General features: G+C 45.5%; 1 protein-coding gene across 3 annotated transcripts in view; it reads right to left on the reverse strand.

Annotated features, from left to right (window-relative positions):
* Positions 1-24,890, reverse strand: part of TRPM8 (transient receptor potential cation channel subfamily M member 8) — a 40,363-nt gene extending 15,473 nt beyond the window's left edge. For 2 of the 3 annotated variants that reach the window (XM_074548888.1, XM_074548887.1), the window contains exons 1-16: positions 24,709-24,885; positions 20,136-20,240; positions 18,991-19,064; positions 17,428-17,584; positions 13,938-14,115; positions 12,354-12,526; positions 10,450-10,624; positions 9,421-9,488; positions 5,994-6,191; positions 5,096-5,198; positions 4,026-4,144; positions 2,735-3,025; positions 2,306-2,401; positions 1,599-1,728; positions 760-905; positions 157-269 (exon numbers count right to left, since the gene is read on the reverse strand). In XM_074548888.1, the coding sequence (XP_074404989.1) occupies positions 157-269; positions 760-905; positions 1,599-1,728; positions 2,306-2,401; positions 2,735-3,025; positions 4,026-4,144; positions 5,096-5,198; positions 5,994-6,191; positions 9,421-9,488; positions 10,450-10,624; positions 12,354-12,526; positions 13,938-14,115; positions 17,428-17,584; positions 18,991-19,064; positions 20,136-20,240; positions 24,709-24,750 (2,168 nt within the window). In that variant the 5' untranslated portion in view covers positions 24,751-24,885. Of the gene's footprint in view, positions 1-156; positions 270-759; positions 906-1,598; positions 1,729-2,305; positions 2,402-2,734; positions 3,026-4,025; positions 4,145-5,095; positions 5,199-5,993; positions 6,192-9,420; positions 9,489-10,449; positions 10,625-12,353; positions 12,527-13,937; positions 14,116-17,427; positions 17,585-18,990; positions 19,065-20,135; positions 20,241-24,708 lie in introns of all 3 variants that reach the window. The other variant, XM_074548889.1, reaches the window with a different exon arrangement.
* Positions 24,891-26,905: the final 2,015 nt, after the last annotated feature.

Consider the following 26,905-nt stretch of genomic DNA (forward strand, 5'->3'; position numbering starts at 1 on the left):
AAAACTGGGCACAGTCCACAGTCCAGCTGACCCTGCCTGAGCACAGGGTTGGACTGGATGATCTCCACCCAGCCTGACTTGCCATAAGATTCTACAATAAATTAACTTGCTTACCCTCTGGAAAATTTTCCCACTGATGAAAAGTCAGTTGATTACCTGAATGAGATGAAACCACAGCCTATTAAAGGGAAAAAGAACAGGCACAGTATAATCTTCCAGTTCTTTGTGTCTCTTGAAATCTCTCCATACCACTGCTTGGAGAGGAAATTCTGCAGGGAAGAAGGAAACGCCCTCATTTGTGCCAATAGCAACAAAATCACCTAGAAATGCTATTTAGAACATTTGATTTGGTAAAAATAGACCCCTAACTTTGAGATTTCAGTCAAAATACTAGAGATTGCTGTTGCAACAAACCAGAAAGGTCTCAGCAATGCTGGCTCCTTAGGGCAGCCATGCTCCATCTATGTGATGAGGAGTTAAAAATGAGGCTGAGCAGGACTTGACCTGATTGATAAAACACTTATAAACCACTGCATTCTATGCAATGCTCATCCATGCTGGGCATTATATCCCCACTGTGCAAGCCAGGAGTAGAAATCACTTTAGTCGGCCTTTATTACCCACTTAATTATGATTTATAGCCCCAAGCCAAGATTTTTTTTCCCCTCCTGATTTACATTTGTGGGTAGAGGAGCCAACAGCCCCTGTTAGAGCACAGGAGCCACAGTGACCTGCACACCTTTCCCTCACAGCCATTACCTGCACACCTGGCTGGGCAATAAACTGCTGGTCCCTGGCCTCCACTGCCAGCTCCAGGCAGTTGCTGCCTCCCCAGGCTTCACAGGAATAAGTCAGCAGCTGCTCTGCCAGCTCTTCATCGTTGCTGTAGCACTCGGTGAACAGCTCTGCAAGGAAGAGGCAGCTCCAACTTCAATTTCCCACCAACTTGGGTGCAGATATCTTTAGTGTAATACTTGTGATGTCACATTTTCAGTGCTGCAGAATGACTGTGCTGAAATCACTTTACGACCCCACTTGCACATCTTCAACTTTTGATACAGAGTTTGAGCCTGGATGGAAAACTGTAACACTAAATCGCAGAGAGAGCATTTAGTTCTGTACTAAAGAATTGAGTAAAAAATGTGAGTTTCTCCTTAAATGACTCAGTAAATCTATTTGCTTCATCCTCTTTTCTTAAATTCTGTTTGGCACTGATCTGATGAATTATTGTCAGTTCAAAATTAACAGTAGGGTTGAAATAGTCAAAATCTGATGCTTTTTCCCTGGGAAATGCACTGCTCCCTCCTTAGTGTCTTGCTAAATCATCAGGCCTGAGGGATGTAGATACCTTTTAAAAAGTCTATTTAAGCAGTTTTTGCTTTGTGGAATAAGAGAAATCTCTTCTCAACATCCACCTTTTGAAGCCAGGACACAAAATTTCTACTAGGAGCAAATGGCATGGAAGGAATTTCCAAGCAGTCAAACCACAGGTTGACATAAAGGAAAAATTTATTTAATGTGGGATTTCTAGTTTTTGATTCCTTGGTCTCTGACCCTTCCCACTAAGTTCCTAAAGGACTCACAGAGCAGGCACTTACCTACTGCTCTTGTCTCATACTCGTTAGCCAGTTCCTCGGACTCACCAGCAGCATTTATATCATTCTTCACCTTGGCCATGCTTTTCAGGAGCTTACTGGCCCCCAGGGCTGCCAAAGTGCAGCCTCTGGTCTGTGGAGAGAGAGTGAAGTCATGCACATCCCTCTGAGAAGGGAACATGATCACAGAGCCCTGACACCACAATGATTTGGGGAGGAAAGGACCTTAAAGTTTATCTCATCCCAACCCCCTGCCACAGGCAGGGACACCCTCCACTACACCAGGTGGAATCCTTTAAAAGTTATTTTCCATTTTGCACCTTCTCAGTTCCCAGTCCAGAATGATCTATTTGATTCTACAACCATTCAATAACTGTCTAATCCAAATTAGAAGTTGGATTTCAATCAAACCCCTGGAGTCAGAACCCATCCATGCTGTGGAATGGGCGGGAGCTCAGCATCCCAGCTTAGGCACAGGTGACAGCAGACAGTGGATGTGCACTGCTGACTCTCACACAGCCTTAGGAAATCAAAGTATCAAGTCCACACCCAGACACAAAATGGGCAATATAAAACCTACTGAGAGTCATCTAGCAATCATCCCTTGTGGTGTTGTGCCTGAAGCTGGATGTGAAGCCTTCAAAGGCCAATAAACAAAAGACACAGAACCCCAGTGCACTGCCTGCAAAGAGAAATAAAGGAGAACTCACTTGCTCCCAAATGACTTTGGACAACTCTTTCTTGTTCTGAAGAACTGACCAAATAAACAGAGCTTGCAATGGGTGCCTTGTGATAGGACACTCCTCCTGAAAGAGAGAGAAAGAATTCAGGCCTAAGCTCACCAAATGTTTTCAACTGGAAGAAATCTGAGCATGGACTCTCCTGTTTTTGTATTTTCTTTGTTTCACAGCCACCTCACCAATCCCTTCTCGCAGCTCTCTGCCACTTGCCACACACTACTGTGAGTTAGGCTGTATTTGATGCTTCTATTAAAGCTTTGTGTTTGACAAGGAAGAATCAGCCTCCCTGTTTTTCCTGAAGCTGGTACTAAAGAATATTTGTGTAAAAGGCACTTGCTGCTTTAACCACTGCAGCCAGAAAACCTCAGTCACAGCAGGATCAAAGTGCTCATCACTCACTGAGAGCTGAATCTCCATCTCATCCTTGCTGTTCTTGTAGTATCTTTTGAAACCTCTGCGGAAATCCTCCACCATCTTCCACACGAAGGTGAGGAGGGCATCGTTGTAGGAGTTCTTGGCAATCTGCAGGTTCTTGAACACCAGGCTGCTGAAGTTGTTGGTGTAGAGCTCCCTCAGGACCTCTGTGGTCAGGAACTTGCGCAGATTCAAGCCGTTCTCCAGGAAGAGCCGGACAAATTTGGGCCTGTCCTTCACCAGGGCTGTGAACATCACATCCTGCAGGTCTGCAGACTGGGGAGGAATGGAAAAGCAAATGTTGGGGATCATGTGAGACATGTGCACCTTATCTAAGGCCTGACACACGGTCACTGTCACATCTTCATCAGAATCAGGTTTTTTCCTGTACACAGTTGCCTTGGCTGGATGGCCCAGAACATTTCTGGCATGGGCACATCGCCTTTGCAATGACTGATCATACAATGGATCATCATGGAATGATGGATTGTCATTATAGGACACAAAACACCACGATGCAGACTCGCTGCTCTTTCCAAGGTAAAAAGGGTCTTTTTATTTTCTGACTCCAACATTTATCAATTTCCAAAAGTGACAGTGGATTGGAGGGTGACAGTGCCACCTCTCCAATGACTCTGGACAAACCAACAGTCCGTCAAATTTCTCCTCCATAAAAGAATGCAAAGCAATAAGCTATTAACATAAAGTGTGTGAGAAAGTTCATTACTAGAATGTAAACATCAGAAGGCTTAGAAGAACTTAAAAATGTGTGACAACGGATCATTTTGGAATGATCCAAAACGATCATTCATGGATATGGAATACCCCAAGTTGGAAAGGACCTGCAAGGATCATCAAGTCTGACACCCCTGGCCCTGCACAGACAGCCCAACAACCCCACCCTGTGCATCCCTGGGGCATTGTTCAGATGTTCCTTGGGCTCTGGCAGCCTGGGGGCTGTGCCCATTCCCTGGGGAGCCTGCATAGTGCCCAGGGAAAGAATATCCTTTTCTGGGGAAAGACTATCCAGCCTGAGCCTCCCCTGACACAGCTCCAGCTGCTCCCTGGGTCCTGTCCCTGTCACAGCAGAGATGGGAGCTGCCCCTCGTGAGGAAGCAGCAGCTCCCAAGGAGGTCAGACCTCCTCTTCTCCAGGCTGAGTGGATGTGTCAGTGCAGGAGCAGGAGGGCACAGAGGCTGAGGTGCTGGGACAGGGGGGCTCCTGTTGGGCTGAGTCCCTCCCCAGAGCCCCTGCACTCACTCAGAGGGGGCTGTACCTCCCAGTTTCGGTCGTTGGTGAAGATCTCATCGCTGGCCAGGTCCAGCTGGTTCCACTCCAGCAGCAGCTTCAGCTGCCCGTTCCAGTTGTCCCTGTCGTGCTCGTTGGTGCTGAAAGCTGCAGAGCAGAACAACCCCTGGTCAAGGCCAGCCATATTTATCATCTCTGCTTCTCACTACTACTGTATTTGTGGGGTTCCCAGACCAAGGCAGGAATGATGAATCTGACTCCATGTTCTCAGAAGGCTAATTTATTACTTTATCATATTATATTCAAAAATACTAAACTAAACTATACTAAAGAATACAGAAAGGATACTTATTAAATGCTAAAAAGATAATAATGAAAACTACTGACTCTTTCCAGAGTCTGACACAGCTTGGCCCTGATTGGCCAAAGAGCCGAAACAACTCCCAGCAGAACCCAATGGAACAATCATCTGTTGGATAAACAATCTCCAACCACATTCCACATGTGGGCACAACACAGGAGAAGCAAATGAGATAAGAATTGTTTTTCTTTTTCTCTGAGGCTCCTCAGCTTCCCAGGAGAAAATCCTGGGCAAAGGGATTTTTCAGAAAATGTGACAGTGACACACTGTCAGGACAAGACTCCTTCCAAGGGGCTTTTCCCACACCCATGCACATCTTCCCAGCTGGGACCTGGAGGATGCTGGAGGCTCAGGGATGTATTTATGGCCCAAGACAGGCCACAAAACAGCCTCATGACCAAGAACAGCACAATGTTTCCTTCAGGCTCCTCAGAGTCCTGCACTCTCTGCACAAGGGAGATCCTGCAGGATTCCCAGTGGGGCCCTGTCAGCATCCCCAGGGCTCTCCAAAATGCCTTCCCAATTACCTGGTTTGGATCTTTCCCACCCTGAGAGATCTCATGCTGCTGCTGCAGCCTGCCCACACCCCTTCAGAGGCAAGCAGGCTCCACACTGTGGCAGGAGCCATCTCTAGAGAGATGGCACTGCTCTAAGGAAACTTATTCTAGAGAATAAACAGCCATCCTTTCCCCATTTATTTTTAACCTCCAAACAAACTCAGAAAAACAATGACTTGCCTTTGTACAGGGCAAAGGAAATGGCATTGCTCACAATTTCATCTCCAGCTTCTTCTATTTTGATCACTGTCAGTAAATGAGGGCTCTCAAGGACTTCTTTGATCTACAAAAAAAAAGAAAAGTTGTGTTTCAAAGCTATCAAGGCTGTTTAGTAGCAGATATCCTATTAAAAAGAAATTTGTCACTACATCATAGCAAAGCTGCTTCTCATCAGTCCTGGGTTTTAAGAAATTTAAAGAAACCCAAATAAAAGTAGATAATGAGCTTGATTTTAAAGTCACCAAAGGACAATATTAATTATCCTCTGAAAACACAGCAAATAACTGTGATTCCCCTATGCAGATCATCTTCAACAAGAAGATATAATCTCAGTAATTAGAAGTGACTCTTAAAGTAGAAAAGATTGTGACAGCACAAGTTTCAGCTTATGTGAAGCAGCTTGTTAGAGAACAGTCTCTAGCTCCTCGTGCTTTGTCAAAACCAGATAATTTTTCCCATAATGAAACTTTGTAGAGTTCATTTCATTTCAGCACACAGAAGACAAATAATCTTGTCCATTTCTGATGCAGGAGGAGGTGCACTCCAGGGCAGCCCAGCAGAAGCTGTGAGGAGAGTGGCCAGACAGGGAACAAACACTGCCATCAGCAGCTCCCCCCTCCACAGGGAAGAGATCCTTCTGGAACCTTCTTAGCTTTCCTGTCACCACACACCTGCTGACCTGATTGCAGCCCCCACAATACCTTTGTCCCAATCCATACAGATGGAGAATGTTCCTTTTTTGAATCTGCACAGCTGTAGCATGACCAGGAGCCCTGCACAGCCCGTGGGTACCACCAGACAGCAACACCCCTGTCTTGGAAGGCAGCATCTGCTCCCTCCTCCCACAGCACCAGCTCACCCACTTGATCCAGCTCTCCGTCTCCTCCTCGGAGAGCCTGGAGATGGTGCGGGGCAGGAACCTGAGCAGGCTCTCCTTGACACAGGAGGAGGCTGGCGTGCCCTCGGCCTCCAGCAGGCTGGCAATGACATCGGCGATGCGCCCCGAGCCCTCCACCACCACACACGGGATCTTGCTCTTGATGGCCACGTTGATGGACTGGGGACACACGGGGAGAGGAGCATGAATGCTGCTGGAGCCTGCTATTGAGTAAGGAAGGCTGGAGAACAACAGAAACCCACAGCCCACAGCAGTATTTTCATTATTATCCACTGATGCTTTACCAGTGACAATGCTTTAAAGCATCATCACCTGATGAGAGAGGGCTCTGAGAGCCCCAGAGAGACTGAGGGTCAGAAATCACCATCTGCCAAACTTTCACAGAATCACAGAGCAATTTGTGTAGGGAGGGACCTCAAGGCACATCTTGTTCCCCCCCTGCCATGGGCAGGGTCACCTTCCACTAGGCCAGGCTGCTCAGCTTGAGAGTGCATCAGCAGGTCAGGACAGCAGCCAAGGGGAAATGGCATTCAGGTCACACAACAGTGCTGCCCTGCCACAGCCCCTGCTGCTCTATGGCTCAGCATCGCTCAGCTGAGACCAAGGGCTCTGGATTTATCTGCTGGAGGCAGCAGCAGCAGTGTTTTACAGAGAGATCACTTCTGTAGCATCACAAGAACATCAAACTCTCAATGTTACTGAAAGTCTCCAAGTAGCCACTGACATGATTTCTCACACAGCAACATTGTACATGGATTAACAGCAAGACAAAAATCTGCTGGAATCGTGCTGGAAGGACCATTAACCCATTAAGGCAAAGACCATAGGAGACACTGATTTCATTTGCATCCCTACACTGAGAACAGAGACACAGCATGAGCTGCTGCCAGCAAATTGCACAAAGGGAGTCAATGCAAGTTATCACCAAGCACTGAAAAAACAGAACAGCTCTTAGTTAAGAGAGTTTCTAGAGAACAAAAACAACAAAAAAAATCAACTCAGTCATCAAAACCGTGCACACATTCCTCCTGTCAACTGGAGCAGGTCTCTGTCAAAGGCAAGGAGGCTTTTCTTATCAGCTAGATGAAAGGGGTTTTCTAAAGAAGGGTTCAGCTAAAGTGCATGTTTTACATCACAGGGAAATTTCAAACAGAAGCTTGGAGCAGTTTTACCTCTCCCTCACTAATGCTGATTCTTGTCATCATGCACCAGCCACAGAAGCTGAGGAAGGGGGAGCCTTTCCTGGCCAGCACTGCCAGGACTGAGGCATGGCAAGGACAGACATCCACAGCATGGACTCTGCTGAGACATCTGGGCTGGTCAGAGACTCAGTTTACTCCTTGAAAAAAGGCTTCACCTCAGAATAGCTCAGTGCACTTCCCACACTGAGAAATAAAAACTCGGCATGACATAAACCAGCCTCAGGTTGCACCAGGAGAGGTTTAGGTTGGATATCACAGAAAATTCTTCACTGAAAGGGTTATCAAGAACTGAAACAGGCTGCTTATGGAAGTCACTATTCCTGAAGTGTTCAAAAGATGTGTGGATGTGGCACCTGAGGACATGGTTTGGTGGTGAACATGATAATGGTACTAAATTGACCATGGGATCTTAGAGATCTTTTCCAACTTCAATGTTATTATGATCCTATGAAAGAGCCAAGAGAGAGGCATGAACCCCTAACTGAACCATCATCCAGGTACTTCCCAGAGGAAACTCTTGCCAGGAATTATGCATTTGATTTCACAAGGCTTTTACTCATTCTGGTTAGGCAGCTACTAGCTCTGTATCACTGCTGAACAGTGTGTTTGAGGTCTCTCCAAAAAATGTGAAATCATAAGTCTGCACAGCTACAGCACCTGGCAGTCAGTCAGCTCCTTCAGTGATGGCCGAATCCTTTCTCAAACATCAGCAATTTGGAGCTAAAAGGAAATGGACATATTCAACACAACCCTCTGAGCACAGCTTTCCTCTAAAACATGACTGGATGCTTCATTTCATCTCAGGACCTCTGATCAACACTGCATCTGAATCTATCTACAACTGGGCAAAGACAAAATTCATCATGTTAATGGAGCTAACCCCTCAGGGAACATACAGGGAGGCTGGGATAGCAATCTGGAATTTCACACTCTGATTCAGACCAACTGATTAACACCAGCAACACAGTGGTAGCAGAGATCGTGCTCTGAAATCACATTGTTTATCCTCCTGACAAGCAAAATTTGATTAACCTTGACAGTAACAGCACAGCTCTGGTGAGAACAGGAAGTACCAAGATAGCACCTACAAAAACAAAACCATAAATATAATGCTGCTTCAACTTTATTTTTGCAAGATCCTACTCTCTTGCACAATCCAGCTCTCTGTACAGGCTAAACCAGCTCTTCCTGCAGTTGGTCAGAGCTTGTCCTCCCTGTTCCTGTTCCCTTCCCACACGGCCTGACTCCACATCCCCTCACTCTGAAAGCCCTGGGCAGGTCCCTTTGCTCCCTCAGGCCACTCATCCTTACTCTGGCAAGGTGGATGGGCAAGTTCCAACCCTGGGTTAACCCTGAGAGAGATTTAGAAGGGATCTCCCTTTCCCCCTCCCCTCAGAGTCACACATCCTGTTTCAAGGAATTTCTTTGCTCTGTTCAGCCTCCTCCTGCCTGTCCTCTGTTTGAAGGTGATGCCTGGTTCTTCTCCTTGTAGGGGTCAGAGTCAGCAGAGCCCTCCTGCCCTGCTCAGCTGCCAAGACTTAAACCAGCTCTAGATCTAAACTAGACTCCAAATGTATTTAAAATGCACTTATAAGAAACAGGGAGAGAAACTTTTTACACGGGTAGATAGTGATAGGACGAGAGGGTATGGTTTTAAACTACAAGGGGAGAAATTTATATTTATATTTATATTTATATTTATATTTATATTTATATTTATATTTATATTTATATTTACATTAGGAGATGATTCACTGGGAGGGTGGGCAGACCCTGGCACAGGGTGCCCAGAGAAGCTCCTGGATCCCTGGAAATGTCCAAGGCTGGGCTGGATGGGGCTTGGAGCAACCCGGGATAGTGGAAGGTGTCCCTGCCCATGGAATTGGGTGGTCTTTAATGTCCCTTCACATTCTGGGGTGTGGAAGAACTGGGACAACTGAACTGTCCCAGCCAATACTTTTCCAGGATGTCAGCCCAAGGCAGAAACTTTGCAGAGAAATTTTAACAGAAACAAACTTCAAAAGCTTAAATTGCAAACAAGGTCCTTCTGTAGTAAGTGCAAGGCAAGCTTCTGTAAATAACAGCACTGTCTATTTCATCAAGTTTCTTTTGGAGCAATCAGTCTTAAATACCAGAGCAATGCCCCTGTTGTCATTCCTGGAAATAAATAAAAGTAATGAACCTACTTTCAAAGTCTCCTTTCCACCACCTTGGGCAAAACACACAATTGGGATCTTCCCACCATAATTAGATTCTGTGAAATATGCCAAAAGAAAAAAAGAAAAATCAATTAATGCAGTTTGAACAACTTTTTTTTTTTTCCTGAGTACAATGAAAGAATTTCTAAGCCATTCATGCAAATACTAGTTTGCTGTTGATTTTGCCAGAGTTACTAACAGCTGTTCTTAATAAAAACTCAGTTTTGCCTAACATTCAGACACCCTTCTCCAACAGAAGTTTTTCCCTTCTAGAAAGCCTAATTCTTGCTATCTCTGAAGGCCTTAAAATGCAATTTTATTCTATTTATCTGCTCCTTTGACTCAGAGAGTCAAAGGAGCAGATAAACACAATAAAATGTCGAGTCTCAGAGAAAGGTTCTTATCACAAACTCAAGATACAGAACCTCTGAGTTCACATTTCCAATCGTAAAAGAAAAGTAAGAATTCTGTAACTGGAGCTAGTGTCTGAGAGACATTCCAAAAAAAACCCAAAACAACCAAACCCAAACAACAACACTCACAAAAGCTTTTTAAGAATTTATAGCTAAGGTGTTTGATTTTTTTTTTTTTTTTTTTTTGTAAAGAAGTGGGTGAAAGAGAAATTATTTAGCAGTAGGTTGCAGGTGGCTCAATCACCCTCATAAATAAATATTTTGGGAAAAGCCTAACTTCAGCTTTTGTGTAACATTGCTCCAGCTACTTGGAATTCAGTGACAGAGGGGATGGATATAGAAGGGCCAGCTTTAAGAGGAAGGGAGGGAAGGGCTGTGTGGCTGAAATGAAGCATTTCCTATGCCACAAAGGGCACACAGAAAGGCAGATGAGGGAAGGTGCTGCTCCTGACAGAGCTCCAGATGCACTGCAGTTCACACACACACTGTGAACCTTCCAGCTCAGCAGCCACAGGATGCTGCCAGTGCTTTCTTTTTCCAAGGAAGTCACTGTGGCTGTGCCCCAGAGCATGCAGAGGCAGCAGGAGGAGGAGGAGGAGGATACCTGGGATGACCCTCTCTGAAATGTACTTCTCCAGCTGGGTCCGCACTTTGGCCTCCGTGGTGGGGTGCCCGTGGGTGCCGTTGTCCACCAGCAGCAGATGGGTGTGGTTGTTATCCAGGCAGTACAGGGGGTCTCTCTTCAGGTCATCCATGATGTAGTGGGCCAAGTAGCTCCCCTGGGGGCACACAGTGTGTTTGGCAAAGATTCAAGGACACACACACCTTATTTATGTGGTGGGACAGTTTTTCAGAGGTGTTCTGTCGTGTTTGGCGGACAAGAGACAAGGGGGGTTAACCCTTCTGACAGGAAGGACAGCAGTCTCAAGCTATGTCAGGGAAGGGCTAGGTTGGAAATTAGGAAGAAATTTTTCACCAGAACAATAATAAAGTACTGGAATGCTCTTCCCAGGGAGGTGGTGGAATCACCATCTCTGGATGTGTTTAAAAAAAGACTGGACATGGCACTTGGTGCTATAGCCTAGGCGAGGTGTTAGGAGTCTCAGAGAAAGGTTCTTATCACAAACTCAAGACAGAACCTTTGAGTTCACATTTCTATCATAAAAGAAAGGTAAGAAGTCTGTAACCTCTAGAAGCTAGTGTTTGAGAGACAGTCCCAAAAAAATCCCCCCAAAAAACAAAAAAAAAAAGAAAAACCCAAACCAACCAAATCCAAAAAATAACACACCCAAAAGCTTTTTAAGAATTTCCTGCTAAGACCTTTGATTTTCCTTTTTTCATTATCTTCCAGCCTCATTATTCTGTGATTCTGTAATGAAGATCCTAAACAGCAGCAGCAGGTACCCACCATGTGCCTTAGCTCATGGGAAGCCCTGCTGTGGGGGAGTGCACAGGGATTTCAGAGCTGGAATAACCATGGGAGTGGGTTATTCCCTAAAGCAATGCCAGACACGGAGTCAGAGCAGCTGAACTCCCTCACGGACATGCCAAAACCTGGCACAGCTGAAATCCTCCCTCCTCACCAGGCCTGATGTGTGTGACTAACTTGGGCATGAGAACATTTTACTTTGTTCCTATTCTGGGAAGAATTCCCGACGCTTTGAGGCCCAGCCTCCTCTTTCTTTCCCCACCAACCTATTCATGCAGCACTTGAGGATGTGGTTAAACTGAATATGATGGCAGCACTGGGCTGATAGCTGGGCTCTTAGAAGTCCCAGTTTGTCCAACCTTAATTTTAAGCTCATTAATAACCCCATTGTAGGAGCCTGAACGAGGGATGTGGGACTCCAGGCAGCTCTTCAAAATGCAGTTTCTTCCATCCAAAATGTCACAGCAATCCAGGGTTGTGGGTGACAGAGCTGTGCCTACAGGTGTCAGCTCCAGCTGCAGGCAGGCCTGGAGACCCTTTGGTTTTGGTTACAATGCATTATATACTTTTCTTTGCTGAGCATCTTAATACAGTAGAACCAATCTATACCTTAATTTTTACCTACAGCCTATCATAACTGCTATAATTATGTTCATGTTACTGTTCATATTCATGTTACTGTCCTCCAATCACTAAAAGTCAGCACATTACAGTTTAAGCCAGAAGTTGTTTTTCAGTTTTCTTGCAGTGGAAAATTCTGAGACCTTTTTTCTACTTGCAGCATTTGCTGAGTTGTTTGCCTGTGCTATCCTTCTGCTTGGTAAAAACATCTTCTTGTTTGGGGTGGGTTTATCCTTTGCTCTAAGCCATAAAAACCCCTTCTAACTAACACACCCTTTGCCTCCTTGGTTAGCCAGTAATGCTGGCTCAGCAATTCTTTTCTTCTATATCAAAACTTGCTTTCATTTCTATTCCTTCTTCAGATTCTACATGTAAAAACCTTTCTGCCAAGCACACATATCTGTGAGACTGTCTTGTGAAGCTTTCACCCTTCCCACGCGCCATGCCCTGCTCCTTACGTCGCTGGTGGCGGTGCGGATGAGCGATTCCCGGTTGGAGATCATGCCCCAGGCGGCGATGCCGATGGCCACCACGTTCTCCTCGGAGCTGCGGCTGATGGTGTTGTCCCTGACCACCTCCCCGATGTACTTCATCAGCCCGTAGTGCGTTCCCCCGGTGAAGATCCAGGCTCCTGGAACAACACGCGCTCACCTGGGGGGGCACAGCCCAACACCCACCCTGCCACGGCATCAAAGACATAACCAAACCCCTTCTGTGACCTTGGGGGTGGCTCTTCAATTGAGCACAAGAGAGATGCTATACAACTCACTTATGCTATCACAGGCGCCCCTGAGTCCACTCCCCTAAATCCCACTCCTGCTACTTCCAAACCATTAATGCCACACATGTCCCAGGTGAGATGTAAACTTTAAGGAATTTAGGGATTTTACAGGAGCTGAGGTTTTAGTTAGAGATAAGCTTTGTTGGAGTTAATCAAAGTAAATGGGTAGGCCCTGATGAAGTGAAGTGTCACAGACAACTTTTCTGAAAAATCCTTTCCTTATGATTTTTTCTCCTGAGAAGCCAAGAGGCCTCAGGAACAAAATGTAAACAATGGTTATCTGCGGCTGTGGGATGCAACAGGTGCATCTGTGATTGGTCTCATGTGGTTGCTTCTAATCAATGGCCAATCACAGCCCAGCTGTCCAGACTGTCTCAGCCAGTCACAAGCCTTTGTTATCTTTCTTTTTCTATTCTGAGCTAGCCTTCTGATGAAATCCTTCTATTCTTTTAGTATAGTTTTAATATAATATAATATATATCATAAAATAATAAATCAAGCCTTCTGATACATGGAGTCAAGATTCTCATCTCTTCCCTGATCTTGGGACCCCTGTGAACACCATCACAGTTAAGAGTTAGTGGTTAACTAATAATTGATTGCTTGTCAACATAATGTTTGGTTAGCTGGGTTTATAATGAAGAATATAGAAACTGATAAATGGCTTTTAGGGACATAAGACAATTGTGGCCTCCTCTGTTCTGAAACCAATTGAAGACGGGAATGGGAGTTCTACCAAGGGTTCATTTGTCAGATTTGCATTGAAAAGGTAGAAAGGGCAGAACGAGGAAGACTTCATTGACTTCCTCATTTTGGGACCCCTCCTCATGAAAGGGACCACTGACCCATTCCAAGGAACAAACTATGCAAGCTTAATGGTTGAACTAATTACCATATGAATGAATTTGAACTAATTACCATATGAAACAGAGAATGGGATGCAGCAAAGTTATGAATATACATTTGTATTTTGGGTATTCAATACTTGTATAGATAAAAGGACTCTGTAATCACCTGTAAATTGTGGTGTGTATTTGGGAGCTATCCCATAATAAACATACACTTTCTAGCTTTAAACTGCTAGAGAGTCTTTGTCCGTCACAGTTGGATATCGGTACTAGATCAACATCCATATTTTTAATTAATCACAAGTGCAGCAGCCAAATGAACACTCTGCTCTCCCCCAGACCCTTGGAGCCGCTGCCCCTGCAGCCCTGCAGTGCAGCAGTGAGGTGGCAGAGGCCCAGCAGCAGGTGCTCACCCTTGGACTGGGCGATGTAGATCAGCCTGCTGAAGATCTTGCGCATGCGGGGCTTGAGCGCGAAGTTCTTGGCGCCGCCGGTGACGGAGATGACGAGGTTGGGGGTCTTCAGGTTCCAGTGCTGGGTCATGAGGTCGTAGAGGGTCTCAGAGTCTGTGTCACAGGACAGGCGGATGTACTTGGGGAGAGAAAACAGGAGAACAAACATACAGGAGATAAATCGAGGTGGCTGGGAACAACCACCATTTTCTTCTCTGCTGCTCAGCCTCCTTCCAGCAGCCAGGAGATGAAAGGAAAGGTGATGATGAAATCCTTGTTTCTTCCCCTGAAGCACCTTTATCCTTCACCTACAACCAGGCACCCAGCCCAGCTTCCTCTAGAGAGGGCAAGAGCAGTTGTGGCATTCACATTCTCAGAAAAATCCCTTCACCCAGGGTTTTTCACCTGGGAAGCTGAGAGCCTCAGAGAAAAGGAAAACAATTCTTATCTCATTTGCTTCTCCTGTGCTGCGCTCATGTGGAATGTGTTTGGAGATTGTTCACCCACAGGTGATTGTTCCATTGGGTTCTGCTGGGAGTGGTTTTGGCTCTTTGGCCAATCAGGGCCAAGCTGTGTCAGACTCTGGAAAGTCACGAGTTTTCATTATTATCTTTTTAGCATTCAGTAATTGCCCTTTCTGTATTCTTTAGTACATTCTTTAATATAATATAGTATTATAAAATAACAAATTAGTTTTCTGAGAACATGGAGTCAGATGCATAATTCCTGCCTTCACTGGAGCATTTCTCAGCAAACACAATAAGCAATGACCTTGGGCTTCAGAGGAGCTCTGCAAGGATGAACACACCACCACTACAGCAACTAACTCCAGTGGTGCTATTTAAAGCTTGGATTATGAATCAGAGGCAGCATTGTTGAAAGTGAACTAATAATCATAATGACAGTTGTATTTTGATTATACTATTCAAATAAATTCAAGGCTCCGTGTGAGAGGTGTCCCTATCACAACACTTACCCACTCCAGTGCTTCAAGTACAAGACAAAACAAATACATCAAATTTGTAGTAAAGCTTGAACACTCTACAAAGATGCCAAAAAGCACCTAAGAGACATAATTTAGCTTCAGGTAGACTTAACATGTCTCCATTTATTTAAAAGCTTCTCTGGCCTTGTCATGCTTTGCCATTTAAAAGCCCCTTCACTTTTTCATCACTTTTGGAAGACATTCATGGCCGCACAAGCCAAATCAGGAGATGAAAAGGAGGAGCTTGGACCTGAACCATAGAGGATTTAATGTTGATTGCCCAGTACTTGCAGGAGAGCAAAATGAAAGGATTACTTCGAGAAGGAAATGTCACCACCTAAGAGACACTGAACTTGAATAAAAATATTCCTGTGCTCCAAGACAGGTTCCCAGAAGGAGTTAAAGCATTCAGGGCATCACAGAGGATGCTGAGCAGGCTCCAGCAGCTACACAGGAGAGCTGAGGGACTCACACAGCTTCTGCCCTAAGAAGCCTCAGTCTCACGAAGCTTTGGGTGTTTTTCTGGAGGGGAACCCCTATAGGAGAGGGGGGAGCTACCAGGAAATATACCCTGCCCATAGCGAAGTGTCAGCTCCTGTGCAGCCGGTGAACCGCTGGGCTCAGCCCCTCTCTCCTGCGAAGTGCAAGGATGCCATCTCGTGGTGCTGATGGATGCTGCTCCCAGCCAGGGATGGGATTCGGGAAGCCTTTCTGGGCTCGGGGCTCCCTGAACAGTAAATGCAGCGACTGAGATGTTCGTGGGTGTTACAGGATATGAGCAGCACTGCAGAAACGAAGAGCTCAAAAGTTGGACTTACAGAGGGTGGGATTTTATAGAATCCCAGAGTGGTTTGGGCTGAAAGGGAGCTTAAAGATTCTTTAGTCTCATCCTTGCCATGAGCACCTTCCACCGTCCCAGGCTGCTCCAAGTCCCATCCAGCCTGGCCTTGGGCACTTCCAAGGATCCAGGGGCAGCCACAGCTGCTCTGGGCAGTGCCAGGGCCTGCCCACCCTGCCAGGGAACAATTCCTAATTCCCAATATCCCATCCATCCCTGCCCTCTGGCACTGGGAGCCATTCCCTGTGTCCTGTCCCTCCATCCCTTTTCCCCAGTCCCTCTCCAGCCCTCCTGGAGCCCCTTTAGCGACTCTGAGCTCTCCCTGGAGCCTTCTCTTCTCCAGGTGAGCACCCCCAGCTCTCCCAGCCTGTCCTCAAACCTCTTTATGGGTTTATTCACATCTCATTTCTGCTCAGAACTTTTCTGGACTGGTGTGTCCTGAGAAGCACAGTGCAGGGTATAAAACTTCCCATCCCTCACTGGTAATTGACAGCAATTCTCAGGTCACCCTGAGTTTGAAGTTCTCCCTGCTGTGCATCCATAGAAAACACTTGGCAATCTTCAGGAGCAGCAGGTGCCTTGCTGTGTAGGGAATAAGAGCAGGGAATTACAATGTGATTCCAGCCAACATTCCAGTGGGATGGACTAGGAGACCTATATGCAGCGTTTGAACAAAGAATGCTCTGAAATATGCACAGTGGCCTTGAGAGCCCACATGAAACAAATGAGGGCCCATGAACTGATTCCCAGAGTTGGAAGTGGGGAAGACACAACCTAAGGAAAGAACATTTAACCTTTGAGAAGTTTGAAATATTGCAAGAGAGCAAAGCACTTTCTGTTCCATTACAGTCACACAGCAGCTTACAACAAAGCAGGACAAAGCTAAAACGTGCACATCAAAAAATATGTGAAGTACATGGATCTGTTAAAGCCTGATTTGAAACTTGCAGTCTCATTTCCCACTCAAGTGCCTCTTATTTTTGCTACTTTGCATAAAACAAACCAAATTCATTTACATAGCAGGCTCTGATTTTCCTCATTATTTTGATTGTCCCAAGCAACCTGCACTGGTGTTAAATATCAGCCATTTAGAGGAGGCAGATGAGCTCAGCCACATGTGACTCCTCACAAGCACCAGTATAAATCACCAAAAACGGCAACAGCAGCTATTTTCTTCTTCCCACACCTCCACTGTCCACGCTCAGAGCAAAAACACAAGGAAAAAACCCCAACAAATGGAATAAAACTTTTGAAGTTCCACAGAAATCTTACATTCTTCCGGAACTCTCCACCATGGGAAATATTCAATATTAAATTGTTTATAGACCTGAGCAAGCTGGTCTATGAGGATATAAAATAATTCAGGGATTATTTTATATCCATTCACTCTCATTCATCCATTCTCCTGCCATGCCTGGAAAGAGATTTTCTTTTCAGTCCCATGACCAGCCTAACCAACAAGTAACACAGAAGGAATTATCCTTTGTTACCTATTTTCAGGGCTTGAAAAACAAGCTTGTGCCCTTTGTAGCTTCTCTCCTGCCATCAGAATAAAATCCATTTCACCTTCCTTGCTTTTGAGGAGCTTCCACAGGGCCCTCATGAATATCCTTAATATTTCCACTTACCTTTCCTCTTTTTCCCAAGTTTTCAAACTGAATGTCCCCAAAGGCATCAGTAGGCAGCTCCTTGGTGTGCTTCTTGTAGTTCCATTTCTCAGTGGTGTTAACCTGGGTGCCCTCTATGTGCTGATTTTCAGGGTATCCACATTTACATAAGTTGCCCCTGAAAGAAGAGGGAATAGGCATCCCTGAGGAACCCTGAGCACAGAAAAGTGAGCTCTGCCAGCAAGGAAAGCAGCAGGTGGAGCTACAGAACCAGTTGTGCGTGGGACTCTACTGGGATTTAGCACCTGACAAAGCAGAGCAGCACCTGATCATGGTTCCTCCCCCAAACCTGCTTCTGTCCAGCACTGGGAAGAGGAACCCAGCTCAGGAACCAGGCTGTGCTGAGGGGTTTCCTCCCCTCTCTGTGCTCTTAACCACACAGGATGAGTTCACTGCATCTCCTCTCCCAGGTGACAAGTGACAGGACAGGTGAAAAAGGCCTCAGGTTGTGCCAGGGGAAGTTCAGATTGGATATCAGGGGGGAAAAATTGCATGGAAAGGGGTGTCAGGCATTGGTGCAGGCTGCCCATGGTTGTGGTGGAGCCACCATCCCTAGAAGTATTCCAAAATCACATGGATGTGCACTTGAGGGCATGCTTTAGTGGTGGTGCTGGGCTGACTTGGTTTTGAAGGTCCTCTCCACAGCCCGCATTCCTGCTTCCACACAGGACATGGAGCAGGGGGAACTGCTTGTCTCCTTTGGAAAGGTTTCTTGTACTCTGCTGTACCTTGCAAATGAAACCAGCTTACCTTAAAAATACCTAGACAAAAATAACCCAGCAAGTCCTGCAATCCTCTCCCAGAGGGCTTGCAGGAAGAGAAGTTGATGAGCACCAGCTCCTCCATCCATTGTTGGTGCCTTGCCAGACATCCCATTTTTGGTGGCAGAGGAGGACCCTGAGTGAGACTTTCTGAAATGAGACTAATTTCCCTCCCAGCTTCAGAGAACAGTGGTGTCAGAGAGCCCTCAGAGCTCAATATCAGCATTTCTGCAGCTATATTTGTTTGATCACTTTTCTCCTGAGACAAAAAAACCACCCCAAAACCACAAAGCAGCATTATGGTCCTCAAACCAGCACTGCACTGGTACCTGTGCCTGAAAATGGAGCCAGTTTAATGCCCTGTCTTAAGAGAACATCAGCCTGAGCAAAACTTAGTGCCTGTGCATGAAATTTGTGATTTGGGTTTAAAAGGAAAATTTAAATTATGCAAACCTCTCATGCATACACTTTGCCATACACCAATATCAGTGCTGCATCCTTCAAGCATCCCATTGCCCCAGGTATGCTTCAAATAGGGAATTTGATATTAAACCCTGTGACACAGCTGCTGGAAGATGAGATCCCTAGTTTTGCATCAAGTTACTTGTGGAGTGACTCAAACAATGGGACTGAGGTGAGATTGCACTGCTAGATTCAAGCTCTGAACAAAAAACCCAAACTTTTCTCCCTGCCTTTGCAGACAGAAATCCCCTCATGCACCAGCCCCCCATTCTTGAAAAACAAGAGAAAAATATCTCCTTACATGGACTTGGTGTCCTTTGTAAAAAAGACACATTCTCTCTTCTTAAAGTTTTCTTGGATGAAGTTGGCCAAATCCTGGAAGATAAATTTTAGAAGTTTATTTCTGATAACTCACAAAACAGAAGAGACCTCAGTAACATCACAGTCAGTGTGAACACAAAGATACTGCTTAAAACACTATGGCAAACATTCTTCCCAATGGTAAAAAGAAAAAATAAAGGTAAAAAAGAGAACACTGGAACGTTCTTTAGGGTAGGGGCTGTTTTAATTCAACACACAGACCCCAGCAGGAGCTCAGAACAACTTCAAGTCCTCCTTTATGGGAGCTCAGTGAAATGTGAAGTCTCTCCAGCTTGTTTAACCATTAACTCTGCTATTAACCTTGAAACTCAAATTCATCCCTCATCTGCCTCTGTGAGCTAAGAAAGCAAAGAGAAATTCTCACTTGCTCATGAAGTGTTGGGGGTTTTTTGCTTGCTTTTAAGTATAGTTAGATTTGCAGGGCAAGATTTCACCTGGGACACAAAGGGAAGACAGGCAGCCATAGTTCAGTTGTTCGACACAGCACTTGTGGTTAAACAGCAGGTAGAAAAAGTTATTCCAAGCCGAAAAAAACATTACAAGCATTATATCCAAACCAAGGAAAATGGAAGGGAACGCATTCAACCAGTAAAAGTCACAACAGTGCAAGACCAAAAAAATAAAAGGAGAGGGAAGCAATTGCTGAAGTCCTAAGGATTGGCCATATTAGGGCGTTCTGCAAACCCATCAGGAGCAGAGAATCTGCGACACAATTGCTGGAGTCAGCAATCTTTCAGGCATGAAAGGATGTTTAACAGAACCACATGTTGGCTGCCTTGGCCATCAAGCTGGTTCTTTACACAGACAAATTTGTCTCTTGCTGCCACCTGGGAGGCGGTTTAAAACCAGAAGTGATGGAGAAAGCACAATGAAGAGCTACAGGGCTCAAAAGGAAGGCAATAAACCCTCAGGGTTTAACCGTGTCAGCTGCTGCTTGAGGTGAGCACTGGTTAGGAAAGTGTCTCCACAAAGGGGAAAGTGACAAATCCATCACATCCTGCCCTGACCTGAGCGAATTCACCACTGTGGCCCCTCCCAAGACAGCAGAGTGTACCAGGTACTCACAGCATCGCTGCAAGCCACGTCTATGCTGCGAGACATGCTGGAATAGAGGAGCCTGGAGCTCTCAAAATTGCCATTCCTTCGGTGCCTCATGCTGCCCATGGAAGCCTGGAAAAGCACGGTAGAGGGGGAGATGGAGGAGAACCAGACAACAGCAAGGGCACTTTGTGCCCTAGCAAGGCAAGGAAGAGGTTGTTTGAATCCAGCAAAAAGAATTAGGAAGGAGATTATTCCTAAAGTGAGAAACAAAAATTTAGAAAATATATTTTCTATTATTCCATACCACAAAGAAGCTTTCTTTTATCTTTCCCCTCCCCAAAGTCAACATCCTTTGAGAAAGGAACATACCTTAAAGCCATCTCATTAAATTCATTCCCATATTTTAACTCTTTTGTCTCTGATAAGAAAGCTCGGGCTTATATACATGAACAGTCCTTAATCCAATGTATTTGCAAATAAAAGGGGATATTAAAGAAATGCTTCAGGCACAGAGGAAAACCTGCAGTGTTAAAGCAGTTGGCCCAGCAGAGGAGCTTAGAGAAGCAGCACCCACCACTGATCCCACTCCTGGAACAAGGACAGTCAATGTGCAAACCAAAGAGCAAGTGGATTTAAAGGATATTGGATCCAAAATTTAGGGAGTGACCTGTGGAAGCAAACACATTTCAATTGCCCTCCGAAGCAGATCTCTGTGTTGAAGTCACTGTCTTTGAAGGAGCATCACTGCACTTGCAGCAAAGCACAGAACAAAATCATATTTATTATAATATAAATATTTCAATTCCCTTCATGCCACTCTGTGAATAATATTGGCAAAGGCCTTTTCCTGAAAGAAAAGCTGTCAGCCAGTGAACATGGGGAGCTCAGAGCCTACCTGTACTTCCATCACTGTTTTCTTTCTCTCCTGCCTGTGTACTCTGAGTTTGCCCCTGGGGTAACATTGCCACAGCATGGCACACAAAGCACCCCTCCAGGCACAGCATCACTGAAGCATCACCCTGTAAATACAGAGCTCCTGAGGGCCAGGAACCAGCAAGTGTGAACATTTCCTTGGGGCACTCCACACAGGAGGAATGGCACAGGCAGTAGGAAGCTGCAGCTTCAGTAAACATAATTGATAGGATGTGATGTGAGCAAGCCCCCAAAGCAGTAAGAAACAGCAACTTTCCACAAAGACACAAATATTTATGTGTTGTGGTTATTTTTAAAATCCTTTGAAAAACATTTCCTGTTGAGGGGGAGCATGATCCAAACACCAAGCAAGGATCCAACACAAAAATGGATCCAAACATGAACCAAGGATCCAAACACAAAAAAGGATCCAGACACAAATAGAGGATCCAAGCACCAAACAAGGATCCAAACATGAACTGAGGAGCCAAACACAAATCTAGGATCCAAATTCAAATCAAGGATCCAAACAAAATTGAGGATCCAAACAAAATTGAGGATCCAAACAAAATTGAGGATCCAAACAAGAATCCAGGATCCAAACAAGAATCCAGGATCCAAACACAATTTGGATGTTGTTCACTGTGCATGGCAGAAGCTCTCAGCTGCTTCCCCCAAATTCTGCAGCATGCCCAGGGATCTGTGCCACTCTATCACTGATAAGTGATGGAAGAGCACAGAAAAAAAACCCTCCTCCTTCCTAGCTCCTGCACAGAACAGGAATGATTTCAACCCAAGAAAAGGAAAAAAAAGGCTGGAAAGTGAATGGCTGGAAGGCTGGGCCCAGAAAGGAGGGAACAGAATTAAATCCAGCTGGTGGCCAGTCACCAGTGGGGCTCCCCAGGGCTCAGTACTGGGCCCAGCTCTGTTTAATATTTTTATCTTTATCAGGGATGTGGCTGAGGGGATGGAGGGCACCCTCAGGGAGCTGCAGACACAGAGTTGGTGGGATGTGGATCTGCTGGGGGGCAGGAGGCTCTGCACAGGGATCCATGGGCCAGCAAGGCCAAGGGCCAGCTCCTTGTGAGCCCACAGGACACTGCAGGCTCAGGGAGGAGCAGCTGGGATGCTGGAAAAGGCCCTGGCAGTGCAGGGGACAGGGCTGGAAAAGGCCCTGGCAGTGCTGGGGACAGGGCTGGAAAAGGCCCTGGTGGCGTTGGTGACAGGGCTGGAAAAGGTCCTGGCAGTGCAGGTGACAGAGCTGGAAAAGGCCCTGGTGGCGTTGGTGACAGGGCTGGAAAAGGCCCTGGCGGTGCTGGGGACAGGGCTGGAAAAGGCCCTGGCGGTGCTGGGGACAGGGCTGGACACGAGGTCATGGCCCCCAGGCTGCGCCAGCCCTGGTGTGACACCCCCAGGGCAGGGATTGTCCCCAGGGCAGGCCCTGCTGAGGCCCCTCCAGGGCTGGGGCCAGCCCTGGGCACTCACTGCCAGAGGGACCCTGAGGGGACACTGGAGAATGGCCAGGGCAGGGAATGGAGCCCCAGGAGGGGCTGAGGGAGCTGGGCAGGGGCTCAGCCTGGAGCAAAGGAGGCTCAGGGGGCCCTTGTGGCTCTGCACAGCTCCTGACAGGAGGGCACAGCCGGGGGGCTCGGGCTGTGCTCCAGGGAACAGGGACAGGAGCAGAGGGAACGGCCTCAGGCTGGGCCAGGGCAAGCTCAGGGTGGATTTTGGGATAAACTGAATCCCTGAAAGGGTTGGCAGTCACCAGAACCAGTGGAGGGCATCACCTTCCACAGAGCCCCACCACAGCAATTTGGGATCCTCAGCCCAGAGGAACAATAACTACTGCTAAAAATAGGTTAGAAACTGTTGTAAAACAGTTGATAATTGTTAAGCATGTACTGTTAGTTGAGTTATTATATTGTAAAAGGGGTTAAAAGGGTAGTTATAAGAAATCCAGTACTCAACGTACCATAACACACCTCAGTAAAGTGCACCACAAGCCAGCTGGGACAGAACTGTCATGGGCCAATCAAGGCCTAAAACCTTCATGCAAATGAAGAAACCAAAAAGAAATCAATCCCAAGGGACAAAAACAGGATAAAAAGGGGCTTCTGACCCACTGAATTTGTACCTCTCCACCAGGAACATGGGGGCTGCTGAAGAAGCCCCAGTGCCATCCTCAATGGGAGCACTCCTGCTCAGCCTGCGGGTCCCCTTGCTTTAGGCCTTTTCTTTTTATCATAATAAATGCTGAAATCACTTTTAGCACCAGGAGTGTAGTCCCGTTTTTAACAGCTCCCACCCCCTTTACTCTGAACCCCTTTGTTGGGTGATCTCCTCGTCTGTGATCCCAGAGTGACCAAGGAGAAAAACTCGACTGGCAGAAAATAAGGCACCCAAAGCTGGTCAGCAACAGTAATCAATAATGTGGGAATGTTTATTCCAAAACTGTTATCTCTGACAGGGCAGGCTTCTCAAATAGGATAATAAGGAGAAAGGGGAAGCTGTACACAAAATACAGAGGGGCTCAGGGCTGGCACACATCACAGGGACATGAAAAAACACCTTGACAGCCACAGGCATCAAGAAACTCCATGAAACTGCAACTTGGTTTAAGGACACAGGCAATTCTGCACTGGGAGATGTATTTCCCAATAACCCAGAAAGCCATTCTTAATATTTCATATGATTAATGTTCAGTGTAAAGATGGTTTTAAAGCTGTAATTCAAGATAAAAGCTCCACAGAGGGAAATAACATTTAGGTCTGGATCTACGCAACTTATTTATTGACAGCTTTACTTTCATTGTTGATTTGCTTAATAAAATTTAACACCAGAAAAGTGACTATGGACATAACTGCACAGCGAGGAAATTAAAAGGGAACAAGAGCATTAAATTATTAATTCCAAACACTACAGGATTTCAAGTTTGCCTTGCTGCTTAAGTAAATAATTTATAAGAACGAACAAACAAACCGAAGAAAGTTAGTGAGAGTGCAAAGAGCCCCCCTGAAAACCTGGTATTTAATTTTAAATTCTGAAAAGCCTCATTGATAACACAGTGTTTAGCTGATACCAGTGAGGATGCTCATTAACTTGGTGAGTGCTGGAGATAACACTGCAATTATACATATTTTTAAATATGCGACACAGCTGCAGTCCACAGAACAGGCAAACTATTCTTTTGCTAACACACTTCCAACCCATTAAATTAAATATATAAGATACTCAAAGCATTGAAGTGTAACTTTCTTAAAACAACATATATTGAGAAAAATAAGCATTGGATAAACTCCAAAATAATCCTCTAAAGTGTAAGACTGTAACTTCCGCGGTGATTCAAGGAGCATATCCAAGGAAATCTTCAGCCTGAGGTGACTTTAAAAAAGAGGGAAAAAAAGAGAAAAAATATCTAGTTCTAAAGAGAAAAATTAAGAGGCTTTCAGAAACTTGCCTGCAATTAAAAAAAGCAAGACCAGCTCCATTCTCAGGAAGCTCCCAGACCCACTTAGCCTCTATTTGCTTTAACAATTCCCAAAATTGGCTTTACATGAAACCTCTCCCGGTTACAGCAGAGGATGCGCCGAACTTCAGCTGCACCCTCTCACACAACTTCAGCAAATCCAAAGTATATTCACTTAAGGACATAAAAATCCACATTTAATCAGCAGCACAGACTTACCACAGTGTCCAGAACGTGCCCCAGGACTCCTTCTGCAATCATGACTCCGAGAGGATGCTCTGAAATACTCGGGCGGGCAAAGCCCCACCTTTATCTGTGTCATGCCTTCCTTTTAAGGGAGGGAGGGATCGTGGCCAGGAGCAGCAGAGTTATTCACCAGCTCCTAATGAAGGCTTAATTGCAGCAGGGAGCAGGGATGGCAGCTCGGGTTATTTGTGACAGAGATGTTTGCTGTCCCACCTGCTGCTGCCCAGGGGCTGCAGAAACAGATAGCACTGCAGCTCCTTTGCAGTGAAAAAGGAGTAAAAAGCCAGGAGTAGCAGGAAACGCTTGTGGGAATAAATAATTAGATTTTAATGTAGCAGATGATAATGAAGCAGCTGTAAAATCAACACCTATTAATCTAATTTACTACAAGGTTGTTGAAGCACTGTTGAGTGCAATAGAGGATTTTTAAAGTGTTTTTACTCAACAAAAATCAGACTCAGTTCCTTAATTTTTGTTTGACACTTGGCATGGAGTAATCTGGTCTTCTCCTGCCTTTGACTTAAAGCTTTTCACTCAGGTAAAAGCAATTTCTATAGCTGTGATATTCAGTGGCTCCATGGAGAGATGGATTGCTCCCAGGCCGCCTTCCTTGCAGAAAGCAGTGCTACCCCATTTGCTGCTGGAGAACCTTCTACTGCCTTTCAATCACCCAGTTTGGACCAGTTTAGGCCAGGCTGGATGGGGCTTGGAGCAACCTGGTCTAGTGGAAGGGTCCCTGCCCATGGAATGGGGTGGAAAATTTGAGTTTTGAGAGTCCCTTCAAACTTAAATCAGTTCAGGATTTTAAGTCTCAGAGTCATCTTTCCTTCTGTGATGGAAGGTAGGTTTATTTGTCTTAAATCTCACATTACCTTGCCATGTGCACGTGTGCATTTTCATGAATTATCGCTTAGGGCCTTCACCCCACATGGCAGCATCTAACAGCTCCCTAAAACGTGTGCGTGGAGAAAGACAGAACACATGCAGTGATCCACTGCTCCCAAGGAACATAAAGAAAACAGATTTCAAGGACTTGAAGGTAAACCTGAGGAGGAGCTAAATAGCTCCTGTTCATTTTCTGGCATCTTGTTTCCCTAAAGCAGAGTTTTCATGGACAGCAGCACCGTGGTCATGCAGCAACATCGCTGAAGTACTGAACACAAATCTGTGGTTCATACCTGCAGAGAGTCCCTTAATCACTGCCCTGTGAAACCTGCCTGGCTGGCAACTCTCAAGAAAAATAACTACTCTGTACATAAATGGAGAGCTCAGATATTCCTCTAAAAATGTTAATGCACAGTTGAGGAACAAACCCTTCTGCCTGGTCCTCTTAGGTAGAGACAGCCTGGAAAAGAGAGATTTTTGGGGCCACTTTACTGTTATCAAGTAAGAAATTTGGTATCCCAAACATAAGACAAAAATGCTCCCTGAAAGTTCTTAGAGTAATCAATATTTCCCAAAGACAAGAGCACCTCCGTGGGCAATAATTCACACTTTCCAGCATTCCTGCACTCTTGCTTTGAGAATACACATACAGCTATTCCAAATCTACAGGAAAATGTTAATATTTACTGTATTCCAGCAAAATCAGGGCTGACTCCCGCAGAGATTTCAGTGAGATTTTGCCAAACTGCACAGCACTCCTGTCTCTCCCAATTTACAGAAGTTATGTAATTCTGGGTTTGGATCAGACAGAGCTATTTGTGAACAACCAAAAGAAAAGGTGTTGTTATGGTTCCTGGCCAAAGAGCTCTGTGTCTTTCTGGTGAACAAGCAAAAGCTTTACATCCTCAGGATCAGAATCCTTGTCCTCTATGCAGCAATCAAAATGCAGCAAGCACTTGTATTACTAAGAAGTGGGAATTCACATAGATACAAAAATATTTTCCATTGTATTGAGAGCAGTGAAGAGACTGGGAAGAAAAAAGCTTCTTCTGCATCTGAATGAGCCTTCTGATTGTTTAAAATGAAGTGTAAAGCCAGAGAGCAGCTTTAAGGAAAATGGTGCCTGAAGAGCTAGGGGGATTTGAGCCCTGCAGCCCCCACTGTGCACAAAAATAGCTACAATGGGATTTAATTCTGTGGCTGGCAGGAAATCACTTTCTCTCCCAGAACCTGTGAAAGCTTGAGAGTGACTTTTTGTGGGTGAGAGCAGAATTGACAATTGTAC

This window comes from Zonotrichia albicollis, chromosome 10, assembly GCF_047830755.1.
Source record: "Zonotrichia albicollis isolate bZonAlb1 chromosome 10, bZonAlb1.hap1, whole genome shotgun sequence".
Classification (NCBI taxonomy): domain Eukaryota; kingdom Metazoa; phylum Chordata; class Aves; order Passeriformes; family Passerellidae; genus Zonotrichia; species Zonotrichia albicollis.